Raw genomic sequence first — 19,159 nt, forward strand, 5'->3', positions numbered from 1 at the left:
CTGAGCAATGACTTCACTGATTTATTTATGTTGTCAATTGATATATCACTTAATTTCGATTGTCTCTAACTGGTGCACAAGGATAAAGCTAGAGGATATAACATATAAAAGACAGCTCCTTTAAGTGTTCTACCCAGTTAGAGAACTTGCGAGGAATCCTAGTCGGAATAAGGGAATTTCCCTTAAGAAAAAGGGGGAAAGTTTGCAGCTATGACTCTTAAGTGAGCTCTTGCAGTGAGTCACTGCGTCAGCATGGTGAATGCCTTTGGTCCACTGGTATTCCTTGAAAAATGCCTGCACAAAACAATAGGCCTTTCCTTGGCATGGCTGAGGAGAGACGTGGCTGGATGTGAAAGGGCAAATGTTTCATACACACATACCGGTACTTTTTAAATCTTTAACAGCAGTACAGTTCTTGCCTAATTTACAAAGGTGGGGATGAGGGGAATGTAGAACTGGACGGGACTTGAAGATCAGGATTTGGATTCCTCAGCTGGCCTCAGCTCAAGTGAAATCAGAGTCTATTTCAGAGCAAAGCAGCATGCTTCTGATAGCCTACGGATTACTATTTCCCACACAAATATGGTGCAATCCAGAGCAATTAACTCTCAAGTCAGACAGCAAGCCTAATGTGAGTCTACTCAGAGGTAAATCTTTTTAAAAAATTTATTTAATAAACTTTATTTCTCTTAAAAATGGCACAATTACACAAAGAAACAGCAAATACAAGAAAGAAAGCAGAAAAAGAGAAATTAACAATAAATCTCCAGCATTTCATATTCCAAAAAAGAGAAAAAAACAAATAAAGTACATAAAAAAGAAACTAAATACATAAATTAGCTTACAGTGCAAGAATCTAATAATTCTATAGATACATTATCCACATTAGTCAGTGTTGCTATGTTTCTTTGCTTTATTACTAACATTATTTCCTTACATTTTGCATTTTGCTGTCCATAAGTCATATATCAAAACAAATAAAAAGACAAAAAAGAAAATAAGACATAAAGACTTCCACCTACCAAGTAACACTCGCTTTTAATCCTCTACCTTAATCCATTTTTGTAGTTTCCTCCTCTATTTCCCCAATAAACTTCATTAATTCCATTTCAATCTTCTTGTTGTTCAGTCGTTCAGTCGTGTCCGACTCTTCGTGACCCCATGGACCAGAGCACGCCAGGCACGCCGATCCTCCACTGCCTCTCGCAGTTTGGCCAAACTCATGTTAGTAGCTTCGAGAACACTGTCCAACCATCTCATCCTCTGTCGTCCCCTTCTCCTTGTGCCCTCCATCTTTCCCAACATCAGGGTCTTTTCTAGGGAGTCTTCTCTTCTGATGAGATGGCCAAAGTACTGGAGCCTCAACTTCAGGATCTGTCCTTCCAATGAGCACTCAGGGCTGATTTCCTTGAGAATGGATAGGTTTGATCTTCTTGCAGTCAATGGGACTCTCAAGAGTCTCCTCCAGCACCATAATTCAAAAGCATCAATTCTACGGCGATCAGCCTTCTTTATGGTCCAGCTCTCACTTCCGTACATTACTACTGGGAAAACCATAGCTTTAACTATACGGACCTTTGTCGGCAAGGTGATGTCTTTGCTTTTTAAGGTGCTGTCTAGGTTTGTCATTGCTTTTCTCCCAAGAAGCAGGCGTCTTCTAATTTCGTGACTGCTGTCACCATCTGCAGTGATCATGGAACCCAAGAAAGTGAAATCTCTCACTGCCTCCATTTCTTCCCCTTCTATTTGCCAGGAGGTGATGGGACCAGTGGCCATGATCTTAGTTTTTTTGATGTTGAGCTTCAGACCATATTTTGCGCTCTCTTCTTTCACCCTCATTAAAAGATTCTTTAATTCCTCCTCACTTTCTGCCATCAAGGTAGTATCATCAGCATATCTGAGGTTGTTGATATTTTTTCCGGCAATCTTAATTCGGGCTTGGGATTCATCCAGTCCAGCCTTTCGCATGATGAATTCTGCATATAAGTTAAATAAGCAGGGAGACAATATACAGCCTTGTCGTACTCCTTTCCCAATTTTGAACCAATCAGTTGTTCCATATCCAGTTCTAACTGTAGCTTCTTGTCCCACATAGAGATTTCTCAGGAGACAAATGAGGTGATCCGGCACTCCCATTTCTTTAAGAACTTGCCATAGTTTGCTGTGGTCGACACAGTCAAATGCTTTTGCATAGTCAATGAAGCAGAAGTAGATGTTTTTCTGGAACTCTCTAGCTTTCTCCATGATCCAGTGCATGTTTGCAATTTGGTCTCTGGTTCCTCTGCCCCTTCGAAATCCAGCTTGCACTTCTGGGAGTTCTCGGTCCACATACTGCTTAAGCCTGCCTTGTAGAATTTTAAGCATAACCTTACTAGCGTGTGAAATGAGCGCAATTGTGCGGTAGTTGGAGCATTCTTTGGCACTGCCCTTCTTTGGGATTGGGATGTAGACTGATCTTCTCCAATCCTCTGGCCACTGCTGAGTTTTCCAAACTTGCTGGCATATTGAGTGTAGCACCTTAACAGCATCCTCTTTTAAAATTTTAAATAGTTCAGCTGGAATATCATCACTTCCACTGGCCTTGTTGTTAGCAAGGCTTTCTAAGGCCCATTTGACTTCACACTCCAGGATGTCTGGCTCAAGGTCAGCAACCACATTACCTGGGATGTATGAGACCTCCATATCTTTCTGGTATAATTCATCTGTGTATTCTTGCCACCTCTTCTTGATGTCTTCTGCTTCTGTTAGGTCCTTTCCACTTTTGTCCTTAATTGTGGTAATCTTTGTACGAAATGTTCCTTTCATATCTCCAATTTTCTTGAACAAATCTCTGGATTTCCCCATTCTGTTATTTTCCTCTATTTCTTTGCATTGCTCGTTTAGAAATGCCCTCTTGTCTCTCCTTGCTATTCTTTGGAAATCAGCATTCAATTTCCTGTATCTTTCACGATCTCCCTCGCATTTTGCTTGTCTTCTCTCCCCCGCTATTTGTAAGGCCTCATTGGACAGCCACTTTGCTTTCTTGCATTTCTTTTTCATTGGGATGGTTTTCGTTGCTGTCTCCTGTATAATGTTACGAGCCTCCATCCACAGTTCTTCAGGTACTCTATCCACCAAATCTAAATCCTTGAACCTGTTCTTCACTTCAACTGTGTATTCATAAGGAATTTGATTTAGATTGAATCTTACTGGCCCAGTGGTTTTTCCTACTTTCTTCAGTTTAAGCTGGAATTTTGCTATAAGAAGCTGATGATCTGAGCCACAGTCAGCTCCAGGTCTTGTTTTTGCTGACTGTATAGAGCTTCTCCATCTTTGGCTGCAGAGAATATAATCAATCTGATTTCGATGTTGCCCATCTGGTGATGTCCATGTGTAGAGTCGTCTCTTGTGTTGTTGGAAAAGAGTGTTTGTGATGACCAGCTTGTTCTCTTGACAGAACTCTATTAGCCTTTGCCCTGCTTCATTTTGATCTCCAAGGCCAAACTTGCCAGTTGTTCCTTTTATCTCTTGACTCCCTACTTTAGCATTCCGATCCCCTATAATGAGAAGAACATCCTTCTTTGGTGTCATTTCTATAAGGTGTTGTAAGTCTTCATAGAATTGGTCAATTTCAGTTTCTTCAGCACTGGTAGTTGGTGCATAAACTTGGATTACTGTGATGTTAAAAGGTCTGCCTTGGATTCGTATTGAGATCATTCTATCATTTTTTAAATTGCATCCCAGTACAGCTTTCGCCACTCTTTTGTTGACTATGAGGGCCACTCCATTTCTTTTACGGGATTCCTGCCCACAGTAGTAGATATGATAGTCATCCGAACTGAATTCGCCCATTCCTGTCCATTTTAGTTCACTGATGCCTAGGATGTCAATGTTTATTCTTGCCATCTCATTTTTTACCACATCCAGCTTACCAAGGTTCATGGTTCTTACATTCCAGGTTCCTATGCAATACTTTTCTTTACAGCATTGGACTTTCCTTTCGCTTCCAGGCATATCCGCAACTGAGCGTCCTTTCGGCTTTGGCCCAGCCGCTTCATCACCTCTGGATCTACTTGTACTTGTCCTCCGCTCTTCCCCAGTGGACGCCTTCCGACCTGAGGGGCTCATCTTCCAGCGTCATATCTTTTATATGCCTGTTGTCTTTGTCCATGGAGTTTTCTTGGCAGGGATACTGGAGCGGCTTTGCCAGTTCCTTCTCCAGGTGGATCACGTTTGGTCCAAACTCTCCACTATGACGTGTCCATCTTGACCTGTCCATAGCTTTCCTGAGTAATTCAAGCCCCTTCGCCACGACAAGGCAGTGATCCATGAAGGATTTTAGATCTAGTCCTAACCAATTGTGATGACCTGGTTAGTGGGGTAGAAGTGGCAGGATCATTAGGTGGGAGTGACCATGCTCTACTGGAGTTTATTATACAGCGGAAAGGAGCAACAAGCATACTAAGACTCACATTTTAGACTTTAGGCAAGCCGACTTCAGAAAATTTAGGGAAATGCTGGGTGTGATCCCATGGTCAGTAATACTAAAAGGGAAGGGAGTTCATGATGGATGGGAGTTTGTTAAAAGGGAGATATTAAAAGCACAATTTCAAGCAGTACCAATGAGACGAAAACATGGAAGGTGCCTAAAGAAGCCAGGGTGGCTATCTAAAGAACTTTTAACTGATTTAAGATTTAAAAGGGATATGTACAAAAAATGGAAAAAGGGGGAAATCACCAGAGAGGAATTCAAACAAATAGCACATATAGAGACTAAGTCAGAAAAGCTAAAGCACAGAATGAACTCAGGCTTGCTAGAGAGGTTAAAAGCAGTAAAAAGGGCTTTTATGGGTATGTCAGTAGCAAAAGGAAGAACGAGGAAACAGTGGGGTCCCTTAGAGGAGAAGATGGTGAAATGCGAACAGGGGACAGAGAAAGGGCAGAACTCCTTGATGCCTTCTTTGCCTGAGTCTTCTCCAAAAAAGCAAACAATGCCCAACCTGAAGAATATGGAGCAGATGATTCAGCAGGGGAAACACAGCCCAGAATAAGTAAGGAGGTAGTACAAGAATACTTGGCTAGTTTAGATGTATTCAAGTCTCCAGGGCCAGATGATCCAAGAGTATTAAAAACCTGGCAGAGGTGATTTCAGAACCACTGGCAGTAATCTTTGAGAATTCCTGGAGAACAGGCGAAGTGCCAGCAGACTGGAGGAGGGCAAATGTTGTCCCTATTTTCAAAAAGGGGGAAAGAGATGACCCAAATAATTACCGCCCAGTCAGCCTGACATCAATACCAGGAAAGATCCTAGAGCAGATCATTAAGCAAACGGTCTGTGGGCACCTAGAAAGGAACGCTGTGATCACTAAAAGTCAGCATGGGTTTCTGAAAAATAAGTCATGTCAGACTAACCTGATCTCATTTTTTGACAGAATTACAAACCTGGTAGATGAAGGGAATGCTGTGGATGTAGCCTATCTTGATTTCAGCAAGGCCTTTGACAAGGTGCCCCATGATATTCTTGTATAGAAGCTGGTAAAATGTGGGCTAGACAATGCTACCATTCAGTGGATTTGTAACTGGCTGACTGACCCAACCCAAAGGGTGCTCATCAATGGCTTCTCTTCATCCTGGAGAGATGTGACTAGTGGGGTGCCACAGGGTTCTGTCTTGGGCCCAGTCTTATTCAACATCTTTATCAATGACTTGGATGATGGGTTTGAGGGCATCCTGATGAAGTTTGCAGATGACACCAAATTGGGAGGGGTGGCTAATACCCCAGAGGACAGGATCACACTTCAAAATGACCATAACAGATTAGACAACTGGGCCAAAGCAAACATGATGAATTTTAACAAGGAGAAATGTAAAGTACTACACTTGGGCAAAAAAAAAATGAAAGTTCAAGAAGGATACTGACAAGCTGGAAATTGTCCAGAGGAGGGCAACCAAAATGGTCAATTCCTGGAAATGATGCCTTATGAGGAACGGCTTAGGGAGCTGGGTATGTTTAGCCTGGAGAAGAGAAGGTTAAGGGGGGATATGATAGCCATGTTCAAATATATAAAAGGATGTCATATAGAGGAGGGAGAATGGTTGCTCTCTGCTGCTCCAGAGAAGTGGACACGGAGCAATGGATTCAAACTACAAGAAAGAAGATTCCACCTAAACATTAGGAAGAACTTCCTGACAGTAAGAGCTGTTCGGCAGTGGAATTTGCTGCCAAGGAGTGTGGTGGAGTCTCCTTCTTTGGAGGTCTTTAAGCGGAGGCTTGACAGCCATCTGTCAGGAATGCTTTGATGGTGTTTCCTGCTTGGCAGGGGGTTGGACTGGATGGCCCTTGGGGTCTCTTCCAACTCTAGGATTCTATGATGCCCTCATTGGAGTATATGGGGGGGGGGGCGCTGAGCGGATATTTGCACCTCATATGCAAAAGACGGCCCTGACCTTCTCCTCCCTGATTTGGGTCCCCAATGCATGAGCAGATCATGTCCCCCCTGGTATCTTCCCCTGCTGCAGCCCTGGGACCCTCACCGTCTTGGGGGGGGGGGGAAGAGGAGACTCACCAAATCCCAGGAGAGGACAGCCAGGCAGCCCTTGCAGGAGAGGACTAGGGAGGGAGGGGCCTGGGCTCTGGAGGACCACGCCCCCTCTCTCTTGCTTCTGTCCTCTCTAGGAAGTCTAGGAACATCTAGGACGGGGATCGGCAACCCGCGGCTCCAGAGCCGCATGCGGCTCTTTTGGACCTTTGCCGCGGCTCCGGGGCTGCCGCGGCTCCGGAGCTCCGGGGCGGATCCGCCCGCCCACTTCTCCAGCTGGCCGGCGGCCGAAAATGACTTTGTTTTCATTCTACCACATCTCCATGTTTTCGTTGAGAGACTGAGCACCTCCGGAGGCTGAGGGCGGCGCAACATCTTGGCGGGGGGGGCGCTCCCACAGTCAGAAAGAGGCGTGCTACAGTAGAAAGTATGATAGAGAGGAGGAAGGGACTCGCGAAGAAAGAAGAGTGCGCCCGCGCCCTTGCGTCTCCCGGCTTCGCCCTACCTACGCCGGCTTTGCTTTTCCTCACAGACACACGCGCGCGCGCACCCCGCCCTTCCACCCCGCCTCTTTCTTTCCCTCTCTCTCTCTTCCCCCAAGGCCCCGCCTTCCCTCTGCTTTCGGCGCGCTCGCGCTAAAAGGGGGAGGAGCTGAGTGCCTGTCAGTCAGCTCGTCTCAGTCAGGCAGGCGCTGCCGGCCGGGCGGCCTGGTTGTGTGTCTGTTGGCTGCGCCGCCGCACTTGGCTATGGCCGGGCTGCTGAGGGGAAAGAGGAGGAGGAGGGAAGCGGGCGCCTGCCTTTCTTCCTGGCCGCGGGGGCGGAGCGCGCAGAGGCGGGGAGGGGAGAGCAATGAGCGGGGCCGCCGCCTCCTCCTCTGCCGCCGCCTGCACCGGATCCGAGCCCGGCCCGGGCTTCTTCCTCTTCCCCAGTGGCACTGGCGAGCCGTGCGTGGTCATGGGCCCCGGCGAGAGCGCGGCGAGCTTTGGGGCGCTGCTTCTGCTGCCTCCGCCAACCATGGCATCCATGTTCAGACGTTCCCACCTCAAGATCCTGCTGATCGGCAATTCCGGGTAAGCAAAAGGGGCGCCTGGATGGGGAAAGCAGGAGCGCCGAGAGAGCTGGCCCGCCTCCTCGCCCCCCAGCCGGGCTCCGATGGCTAAGCGGGTGTCGGGGGCTCCAGTCTGGCGGGAATCCCCCGCCAGGGGTCGGGGTGGGAAGAGGAGAGCCACTGGCGAGAGGGGAAGGATTCCCAGGATCCTGTCCCCATTTGGCAGCCAAGGGGTTAAGGCGGCAGGTGGCATTGGCGGAGGGGGCGGCGCCGCGCAGAGGCAGGTGAAGCCGTCCGGTGCAGCCCGGTAAACGCGCGCTGGGAGCGGAGGCAGGGAGGGGGAAGCCCCGCGCGGCGGGGGGAGAAACTTCAGCGAGGCTCTCCTCCGTGCCTCCACAGCCATTCTCCCCGTATTATCTGCAGCCTAGGCTGGGGAGCACATGCAACAAGTGTGCATGTACCTTTACAACAAGTGTGCATGCAACAAGTGTTGCATGTACCTTTAAAGTACATGCAACAAGTGGGACTATGTTGCAGCTGACAGGTCTACAGTTGTGTATACCACAGGCAGCTGATAATAGGGCAATTTTGTGGGGTACAGCTGAACTAGACCAGCTGTTTGTTCCCAGAATTAAAGCAGATGGAAGAAGCAACACCAAATAACTAAAGACCAAGTCAAATGACTATTGTCCTTTGGATGCAATGGTATTACCATTGCCTGAACCCAGAGAGCATCGATGCAATAAAAGGGTGCTTTTAAGAAAAGAAAAACCTGCAACCTGTATGTATTATGCACAGCTGGTTTGTTCTTTTCACATTATGCTTCCATTTTAAATATGTTGCATAATTTAGACTGCAGGAGTAGACTGTTAAATATGTTAAATATGTTGCATAATTTAGACTGCGGGATTTACCTCTGAGTAGAAAAGTCTGCATTTGCTAGTCATGGGGAGCTAAATGGACATGAGAACTTATTGCATTTTTATTCAGCTTCTCCTCTAGACTAGTCAAGCATGCTTGAAAAATTAGCGTAACTTCACAAGTGTTAACAAAAACACCTCTACATCAAAATACTCAGAAAAATGTGCTTGTTTAACTCCCACCTTCCCCCATCAACCTGACTCTGACAAGCCTGGTAGCAGCTGTTGTTGCAACTAATTTATTAAGTAAACACATCTTTATGGCAGTGTAGTAATAATCCTTTACTGTATAATTATAATTAACAACCACCTTCAACTTTTTATAGCCATTATAGTGTAGTTTTTATGTATTGAGTAAAATAATTTGGTTATTTCCATTATCTGTTTCTAAACTCAAAAGCCACCTGTATGCAAGTCAGCACAAACATCACAGGCTTCTCTGGTGCAATTCTGTGCTTTATTTAGCAAGAGAGGAGGTTGGAAGAGGTGAACATAGCATCTGGTCTGGAATATTAAGGGTAAAAGACACTAAGATTATTGTAAAAGCCAGCAGTCTTCAATTAGACATGGGACAAACATTTAACACAAGTGTGCAGTTGAGGACTCATTTTTTTAAAAAAACAACAAATCAAATATTTGTATGCTGTTGCAACCCACCTTGGATCAGGCTATGACCTGGTAGTGGTCCCCAGGGTGAATAAAAATGAATGATTTTTTTAAAAAAAATAATGGATTTTTTTATTTAAATCAGATTTTTTAAAATTTAAATCGGATTTTTTTTAAATTTAAATCGGATTTTTAAAAATAAAATGCAGTGTTATATTTGTTTTAAATGTCGCAATGGTTTTGCGGCTCCCAGTTGTTGTTGTTGTTTTCTTCGGAAATGGGTCCAAGTGGCTCTTTTGGTCTTAAAGGTTGCAGACCCCTGATCTAGGAACAGATTTAGAACTCTGGAGGACCTGGCGCCTTCTTGCTTTCCTGTCCTTTCTAGGAAGGCAGCTCAGTTCCCTTTAACTCTTGCAAAGCCCTCTCCCGCTTGGCAGAAACTCAGGTATTTATTATTTTTTAAGGTTTTAGGGGGGCTGCTGCCCCCTCTGGCTATGCCAATGCCCAGATAGCCTTTTTTGGGGGGGGGCTCTTGGTTGGACTCTGAGCATCTCCCTCCCTTGGCCAGAAACCAGAGGAACAGCTTGCATGGAAAAGGGATTTGCAGGAGGCAAGGAACCTCCTCCTCGATTTCAGGAGTGGAGAGAGAGGAGGGGATCCGAGGGTCATCTAGTCCAACCCCCAGCAATGCAGCAATCTCAGCTAAAGCGTCCATGGCAGACGCCATCTACTTAGAAACCTCCAAGGAAGGAGAGAAAGTTAAGGGGTGATATGATAGCCATGTTCCTATATATCAAAGGATGTCATATAGAGGAGGGAGAAAGGTTGTTTTCTGCTGCTCCAGAAAAGCGGACACGGGGCAATGGATTCAAACTACAAGAAAGAAGATTCCACCTAAACATTAGGAAGAACTTCCTGACAGTAAGAGCTGTTTGACACTGCAATTTGCAGCCAAGGAGTGTGGTGGAGTCTCCTTCTTTGGAGGTCTTTAAGCAGAGGCTTGACAGCCATCTGTCAGGAATGCTTTGATGTTTTTTCCTGCTTGGCAGGGGGTTGGACTGGATGACCCTTGTGGTCTCTTCCAACTCTATGATTCTAAAATGCACAATAAAAGAATTTCATTAACACATTAAAAGAAGCTTCCATAGTTAAAGTGGGAAGCGAAAGAATCAAATTAAAACAGCACAGCAATTAACAGGAAGAAAACAACAGAGTCATGTGTAGCAGATGATATTTATGCTGCCTCAAAGGAGGACATTTCCATTTTTCTTTTAGTGTCCAGTGTGCTTTGAAGATGTCGCTGTTCGTTTCACGGACGAGGAGTGGGCGTTGCTGGATCTGGACCAGAAAGCCCTACATAAGGACATCATGGAGGAGAATTGTGAGATCGTGGCCTCTCTTGGTAATGCTCCTTGTGAGATCATAATATCTGCTTTGAAATTCGAAACCTATATGTGATGAACCTCATATATTTTCACAGTGCTCAATAGCATCAGCTAAAACACCTGGGATTACAATATTCCCACAATAAACCTTGAACAGTAAATTACTTTTGTGTGAATGTTTTTCCTCCAGTTGCAGCTTCTTAAACATTCATCAGCCTGGTCTGAACTACACAGACCATTAGAAAAGTAAACTTCAGAGTTGTTAGGGAAGTTGAAGTAGCTTCTGACAGGTTTTCAGTTTTTGTTTTTCCACCTGTCTTGGGTTGTCCAAAGAGAAGACTGACATTGGAAATGGAGGGGATGCCATGATGGAGCCAAACAAAATCCATTTGAGAGAAGATCCAGGCTTATCAAATCACAGGTTCCCCTAAAGATGTCAGTTGATCCCCATTGTTTAATGCACCCAACACTTCAGTAAAACCATCCATCTAACCAACTTGTGTTATTCTTCTATGACCAGTGTTAACAAGTATTCTATATTAATTCCTCCCTGAGGCTCTAATCCATTTCTCTTCATTGCAGATAGTGATGTACTGGAAATCAATAACATGGGTGACCATGACAAAATCCGCACAATGGAGAAGCCGTATCAATATCTTGAATGTGGAAAAGTTTCTCATTCCACTCCCCATTCAAGAAATCCTATTGGGAAGAAACCATATCAGTGTGTGGAATGTGGAAAGATCTGCACCAGCTCCTCTCTGAGTTCTCATCAGAAAATTCATATATTGCAGAAACCCTATCTGTGCTTGGAATGTGGAAAGAGCTTCAGTCAAAGCGCCCATCTCACTTCCCATCAGAGAATTCATACAGGGGAGAAACCCTATCAGTGCTTGGAATGTGGAAAGAGCTTCCGGAAGAAGGACAATCTCACTTCCCATCATAGAATTCATACAGGGGAGAAACCCTATCAGTGTGTGGAATGTGGAAAGAGCTTCAGGAAGAGCTCCAATCTCACTTCCCATCAGAGAATTCATACAGGGGAGAAACCCTATCAGTGTGTGGAATGTGGAAAGAGCTTCAGTCAGAGCTCCAATCTCACTTCCCACCAAATAATTCATACAGGGGAGAAACCCTATCAGTGCTTCGACTGTGGAAAGAGCTTTAGTCGCAGCCAGAGTCTCACTTCCCATCAGAGAATTCATACAGGGGAGAAACCCTATCAGTATGTGGAATGTGGAAAGAGCTTCAGGAAGAGCTCCGATCTCACTTCCCATCAGAGAATTCATACAGGGGAGAAACCCTATCAGTGTGTGGAATGTGGAAAGAGCTTCAGTAGGAGCGACTCTCTCACTAAGCATCAGAGAATTCATACAGGGGAGAAACCCTATCAGTGTGTGGAATGTGGAAAGAGCTTCAGTCAGAGCTCCGTTCTCATTTCCCATCTCAGAATTCATACAGGGGAGAAACCCTATCGGTGTGTGGAATGTGGAAGGAGCTTCAGGAAAAGCAGCGATCTCACTTCCCATCAAAGAATTCATACAGGGGAAAAACCCTATCAGTGCGAGAAATGTGGAAAGAGCTTCAGTTACAGCTCCTCTCTCACTTACCATCTGAGAATTCATACCTTTTCAACCAGGCCTTTGGCTGATTGACATCTAATGCCCTTTTAAATTGTGGTGGGGATGTAGTAGTTATTGTAGGATTTTTGTTTTTTTTTGTTATTGTTTAATCCTAAATAAAGTATTAAAAATGTGCGCAATGTGGTGGGGAGCAAGGTTACAGATGTGTATTTTGTGGTTTTATATTGCGTTTTTATGTTGTAACCATCCTGAGACCTGTGGTTGTAGGGATTAGGAGCCAACTCTTAGAGGCCGAGGGGTCTTTGTCCCCCCAATAAATATTTGAGGGGGGCACCCCCCAGTTAATAGGCATTGCCATTCCAGTGGTATGCATGTATCATGTGATTGATTGTGCAAGGTGGGCCTTACCTGGCCCTCACAAATATTTTATTCAAGTCAGCACCGCTGGGTCGGATGGTATTCAGATTCAATAAATACATATATATCGCCTTCCTTTACACATGTTCCAGCTTGTCAATATCCTTCTTATTATTTTCATTTAAAAAAATTATGTGTCCTTCATCTGAAGATGTCACAGTGTTTCACAATATAAACCCAGGTTGTCTTCATGGCTTTCTCAAAAACAAGTAAAGCCAGAGAAATCTCTTTTTTCTTTTTTCTTTCATTTTTTGGGGATGGAGTTACAAACTATTCATAAGGATACTGCTGTGGAAATAGTGCATCATGATTTGAGTAAGCCTTCTGACAAAGTCCCCAGTGAGATTTATGCAAAGAAGCTGGTAAAATGTGGGCTGAATGAGGTAACTATTCGATGGATTTGACTGACCAAACCCAAAGAGGACTCCTTCATGGTTCCTCATCATCCTGGGGAAAAGGGACAAGAGGGGTGCTGCAGGGTTCTGTCCTGAGCACGTTGTTGTTCAATGTCTTTATAAGGAACTGAGGGGATGCCCATCACATTTGCAGATGATACCAAAAGGGGAGTGGAGGCCAATGTGGCAAAAGGCAGAATAAGATCAAGGGCAGGAATAAAATCATATAATCATAGAGTTGGAAGAGACCCCAAGGGCCATCCAGTCCAACCCCCTGCCAAGCAGGAAACACCATCAAAGCATTCCTGACAGATGGCTGTCAAGCCTCTGCTTAAAGACCTCCAAAGAAGGAGACTCCACCACACTCCTTGGCAGCAAATTCCACTGCCGAACAGCTCTCACTGTCAGGAAGTTCTTCCTAATGTTTAGGTGGAATCTTCTTTCTTGTAGTTTGAATCCATTGCTCCGTGTCCGCTTCTCTGGAGCAGCAGAAAACAACCTTTCTCCCTCCTCTATATGACATCCTATTATATATTTGAACATGGCTATCATATCACCCCTTAACCTTCTCTTCTCCAGGCTAAACATACCCAGCTCCCTAAGCCGTTCCTCATAAGGAATAGTACCACTTTATTTTGCCTTGGTCAGACCCCTTGGTCAGGGCAGGAATGTTTAGTTGTGTCCAACTCTTTGTGACCCCACAGACCAGAGCACACCAGGCACTCCTGTCTTCCACAGCCTCCTGCAGTTTGGTTTGATCTTCTTGCAGTCCATGGGATTCTCAAGAGTCTCCTCCAGCACCATAATTCAAAAGCATCAATTCTTTTACCTTTGTTGGCAAGGTGATGTCTCTGCTTTTAAAGATGCTGTCTAGGTTTGTCATTGCTTTCCTCCCAAGAAGCAGGCATCTTCTAATTTCATGACTGCTGTCACCATCTGCATTGATCATGGAACCCAAGAAAGTGAAATCTCTCACTGCCTCCATTTTCCCCCATCTATTTTCCAAGAGGTGATGGGACTAGTGGCCATGATCTTAGTTTTTTTGATGTTGAACTTCAGTCCATATTTTCCACTCTCCTCTTTCACCCTCATTAAATGGTTCTTTAATTCCTCCTCACTTTCTGCCATCAAGGTTGTTTCATCTGCATATCTGTGCCTTTTCGTGGTGAAGGGGCTTGAATAACTCAGAGAAACTATGAGCTATGCCGTTCAGAGCCACCCAAGACGGACAGGTCATGGAGAGTTTTGACTAAAAATGATCCATCCACCTGGAACAGGAACCGGGAAGCCACTCCAGTATCCCTGCCAAGAGAACTCCACGGACAAAGACGGCATGGCAGGAATAGTACCATTTATTCTGCCTTGGTCAGACCCCACCTTGAATACTGTGTTCATTTCTGGGCGCCACCATTTAAGTATCTTTAATATTGTTTATTGAATACATAAATTGTTAAGACTGTTGCAGGAACCCACCCAGCACTCATGGGGAAACGTGGCGTTATCTTTTATCTTTTAGAATAATCAAATGAAACTTGTAACACATTTCAGGATGAAAGTCTGCATTTCCATCAGGACATGTTGTTTATTATTTGTTGTTTACTGTTGTAAAAAAATGTGTTATTTGAATTTTTCTTTTGTAGCATGAAAATAAATAAAAGCAATATGGGAAAAAATGAAGTTTGGAAATCATGTGTATTTTTCCATTAATCTGCTTACATGTGTTTTTCGGTACGCCCACATTCCGCCCATGTCTTGAGCACCTGAATTGGCTTGGTTACCAGAGCATCTTCTCTGACCTTCCGATCCCAGGAACACTAACGCAGCATTTCTGAGGAGCAGGTCCTGGTGCTCTGGACTCACATCTGCTCATGTGAGCACCCAAATTCAGCAGAGTAAACAGAAGCAAAGCTATCACCACATCTCTGGGTCTCCAGGGAGATCAGACATCTGCAGCATATTTCGATGACAAAAAACCAAATAGATATTTAGCCACTAACTTGGTGAGCTCCTGCCAGTAATAGGAAATTTATGAACTCTGGTTTCCATTTGGGGATACAGAGTTGATCTAGAAATTGCTGGCGGAGTTTACAATTATTATTATAGTTTACATATAGTTTACAATTATTATTATTTTAAAAAAAAATATATTTATTTTTTAAGAAACAAAACATATAAAACAAATAAAAAACAAACACAACACAAAGAACTTTTATGCAATCCTCACATTTTCCCTCAAACATCTTGGGGTGACTTCCCCCGACCTCTCCTTTCTGGGTTTCATTTCCGTTCTTCATTGACAGGTTCATAAATTAGGAGGATCAAGAGTTCTTAGAGGTGGAAGGCTTTAGGAATATAGGAGGGTGGCATGCATATTTATTAGATAAAAAAGGGAATTGTAAAAATTTCAGAGACCATATATTTAAAAAGTCACCATGCAATATCTGGGTGGAGTATAAAAATTTATATGGTCTAAATTTCCCTGGTGGGCTTCACCAATAGAAATGACTACAATGAATAGTAGGTTAAAGGAAGGAAGGTGGTTAACGTATCAGGATTTGTTAATGAAGGGAAACATCCGATTTGTATTAAAACCATATCAACAAATTAAACATCATTGTACAAGCTGGCTACAGTACCATCAAATACAAAGTATATTTCAGAAACATAAAGAGTTAGGAATTAAGATAAGTCTAAATTACAAGAACTGTTAGTTGAGAATTCTAATAAGATATTACCGGTAGCTAAAATTTATAAATTTTTATTAGAATGGGACTTAAAGGAGGAAGAAGTGAAGAGTGATTGGATAAAATGGGCCCAGGATTTTGGTAGACCAATTTATAGAATTCAATGGGATAGGTTATGGAAAGTAAATATGAAATTAATTTCCCCTCCTCCTCCTCTAATACATTTTTATATGTTGGCCAATTAACTTTCATATTGCGTCTCCTCACAGCAAGAGGGGATACCCACCATGGTGTTTTGGGTTCTAATATTCTTCGATATTTCCTCCGTATTTTGTAGTGTGACTTCCTTATTATATTATTCATAAAACTACTTTGATTTTTCAAATTTTCCTCCATTAAATACCAATGCCATCCAAAACCTAATCCTACTCCTTCTAAATCCAATACCTCCGTATTTTTCAACTCCATCCAATCCTTGATCCAGGTCAAACCCGCCACGTCATTATTTCTAAATCCGGCAATCCTAGCCCTCCTCGTTCCCTTGTATCAATTAATAACTTATATTTAATTCTTGGTTTTTTCCATTCCAAATAGAATCATAGAATCATAGAAACACAGAATTGGAAGAGACCACAAGGGCCATCCAGTCCAACCCCCTGCCAAGCAGGAAACTTGTGTACTGCATACACTGGCTGGCAGCAGCTCTCCAGGGTTTCAGGCAGGGGAGATTCCTAGCCATACATGCAGATGCCAGGGAGGAAAACTTGGGTGCAAGGTGTTCTAACCATGGAACGATGTGTTGTTGTTGTTGTTGTTGTTCAGTCGTTCAGTCGTGTCCGACTCTTCGTGACCCCATGGACCAGAGCACGCCAGGCACGCCTATCCTTCACTGCCTCTCGCAGTTTGGCCAAACGGAACGATGACCCTCCCTGAAAGATACTCGGAGTCCAGTGTGACTTTCATGCTCTTTATTCAGCTCATAGTAATGAGGAATGTAGTTCCCCCAAAACGTTTGCTTTATATACACTATTTACACAATGGGCCCCACGTGATTGGCTAATTCCGGGATACTCCTGTATGCCAATCAGAGTGCAGATTCACTTCCACCTGGAGCTGGATTGGGTGGCTCCTGCAGACCAATCAGACTGCTGCAATCTCAATCCTATTGTTCTGGGACCAATCAGACTGCTGCAATCTCAATCCTATTGTTCTGGGACCAGTCAGACTGCTGCAATCTCAATCCTATTGTTCTAGGACCAATCAGACTGCTGCAGTTTGGATCCTATTCAACTCAGTACATAACACCCCTCCCCTCTAAGTTCCAGTCCTGCCTGGGAGGTTGCATCCATAGTCCTCAAGGTACGCTGGCCGCCTACGTGTGCGTTGCGGCCTGGGCTGTTCCCTGGTCAGGGGTTTTGGTTCTGGCTCGTGTTCCAAGGCTGCTGGTTGTGATGGGGCTGTTTGGTCTGGCACAACCAGCTCGTTCTGTCGTGGCTCTGGTTCCGGTGCCCTTTCGGCCTCGTGGGTCCTCTCAGTATTTACTGATTCTGCCTCCCCTGCCGGCCCCTCCTGCTCTACGGGTCTCAATGCCCCACTGTTCCCTTGGGACTCCTCTGACCTGTCCTCCACGTGGTTTTCTCCTGGGAATCGTCGCCGTAGCTGGTCGCAGTGGCGGCGCCAGCATTGCCCCCCCTCTGTTAGCACCTCGTATGACACGGGGCCTGTCACCCTGGTGACTGTGGCGGGTACCCATGCCGGGCCTGCCCCAAAATTCTTTGCATACACTGGATCCTGGGCCACAAAGGTCCGGGGGTTCCTGCCTTCACCCACCACTACCTCATCCTGAGCTCTGTCAGGGTGGAGGCGGTCCAGTCTGATTGCGAGGCGCCGGCCCATTAGTAGTTCAGCGGGGCTCCGGCCAGTCGTTGAGCTGGGGGTGCTGTGCTGTGCTAGAAGGAATGTGGCAAGGCGGTACTCCCAGTCCCCTTGTGTCATGCGGCGTAGGGTGTCCTTGGTGGTCCGCACCATGCGCTCTGCTTGGCCATTGGTGGCAGGGTGGAATGGTGCTGAGCGGATGTGGCGGATGGCATTCTGCGCTGTGAAGGTCTGGAATTCTTCTGACGTAAATGCAGTTCCGTTGTCTGAGACGAGAGTGTCAGGGAGTCCATGGGTTGCAAACAGCCTGCGTAGTACCCGGATGGCTGCGGACGTAGAAGTGGATGGTACCAGTGCGACTTCCAGCCATTTGGTGTAGGAGTCCACTACTATGAAGAATGTTTTCCCCTGGAAGGGGCCTGCAAAGTCCATGTGCAGGCGTGACCATGGTGCTCGGGCGGACTCCCAGGACTGCACTGGGGACCTTGGGGGATCTGGGCGGGATTCTTGGCAGGCCTGGCAGTGTTTGACCCAGGTCTCTATCTCTCTGTCAATCCCTGGCCACCATACATAACTCCTGGCGAGGGCCTTCATTCTCACTACCCCTGGGTGTGTCTCGTGTAGGGCTGCAAGGACCCTTTTGCGAAGGGGCTCAGGAACGACGACCCTGTTTCCCCATAACAGGCACCCCTTGTGGGCTGACAGTTCATGTTTACGGGTTGTGTAGCCGGCGAATTCTGGCCCGGGGCTGCTGCTGGGCCATCCCCTCCACACCCAGTCCAGGACCCGGGAGATGACCCTATCTTTCTTGGAATGGTGTGCAACTTCTTGTGCCTGAATAGGGCGGTCGGGAAGCAGCTCCAGGCTCATAACCTCTTGTGCGGGTGCTGGGTCGGGGCCTGTTTCTGGTAGTGGTAGCCTGCTGAGGGCGTCTGCGTGGCCCATCGCTTTCCCAGGGCGGTGAATCAGTGCATACTGGTAGCCGGCAAGGAAAATTGACCACCTGAGGACGCAAGGAGACAGCACTTGGGGGGTCTGCTTTTCGGGGGCAAACAAACCAAGCAGCGGCTTGTGATCAGTCACCACGGTAAAGGGCCGCCCGTACAAGAAATCATGGAATTTTTTTACTCCCTTCACGATTGCCAGACCTTCCTTGTCGATTTGCGAGTAGTTCCGCTCAGCTGCGGTGAGTGTCTGGGAAAAGTATGCCACTGGCACCTCTCTTCCATCTGGGAGTTGGTGTCCAAGGACAGCGCCAATGCCGTAGGGTGAGGCGTCGCATGCTAGCACCACCGGCAGCCTCTCGTCGAAGTGTGCCAAGACCGAGTTTGAGACGAGCAAGTCCTTGACTGCCTGGAATGCGGCCTCCTGGCTCTGGCCCCACACCCAAGGGGCCCGCTTGTCCAGGAGTCTGTGTAGGGGCTCTGCTACTGCTGCCTTATGGGGAAGGAAGGCATGGTAAAAGTTCAATAGCCCCAAGAAGGCCTGAAGTTCAGTCCTCCTCTCGTGATTCTCCCCGCAGCTTGCGCAGGTCCTCCTCTCGTGATTCTCCCCGCAGCTTGCGCAGTTCCCTCCTTCTGGTCGAGGCAGCTGTGGTGTGTGCACGGCTTGAGTGCGCCGCTGTACTCTGTGCACCTCCTCGCTGTCTGATCCTGAATCGTCGATGAGGTCCTCGTGGTGGACCCTTGGTTGGGACGGCACGCTCAGCCGTGCCTCTTGCATCGACCT

The 19,159-nt window shown here is 45.9% G+C and overlaps 1 protein-coding gene across 1 annotated transcript in view; it reads left to right on the forward strand.

Annotated features, from left to right (window-relative positions):
* Nucleotides 1–19,159, forward strand: part of LOC117044870 — an 878,236-nt gene that overhangs the window by 815,526 nt on the left and 43,551 nt on the right. The window contains 1 exon segment of the mRNA XM_033145647.1: nucleotides 11,272–12,064. Coding sequence (XP_033001538.1) covers nucleotides 11,272–12,064 — 793 coding nt within the window.

Source organism: Lacerta agilis, chromosome 4 (genome assembly GCF_009819535.1).
Source record: "Lacerta agilis isolate rLacAgi1 chromosome 4, rLacAgi1.pri, whole genome shotgun sequence".
NCBI lineage: Eukaryota > Metazoa > Chordata > Lepidosauria > Squamata > Lacertidae > Lacerta > Lacerta agilis.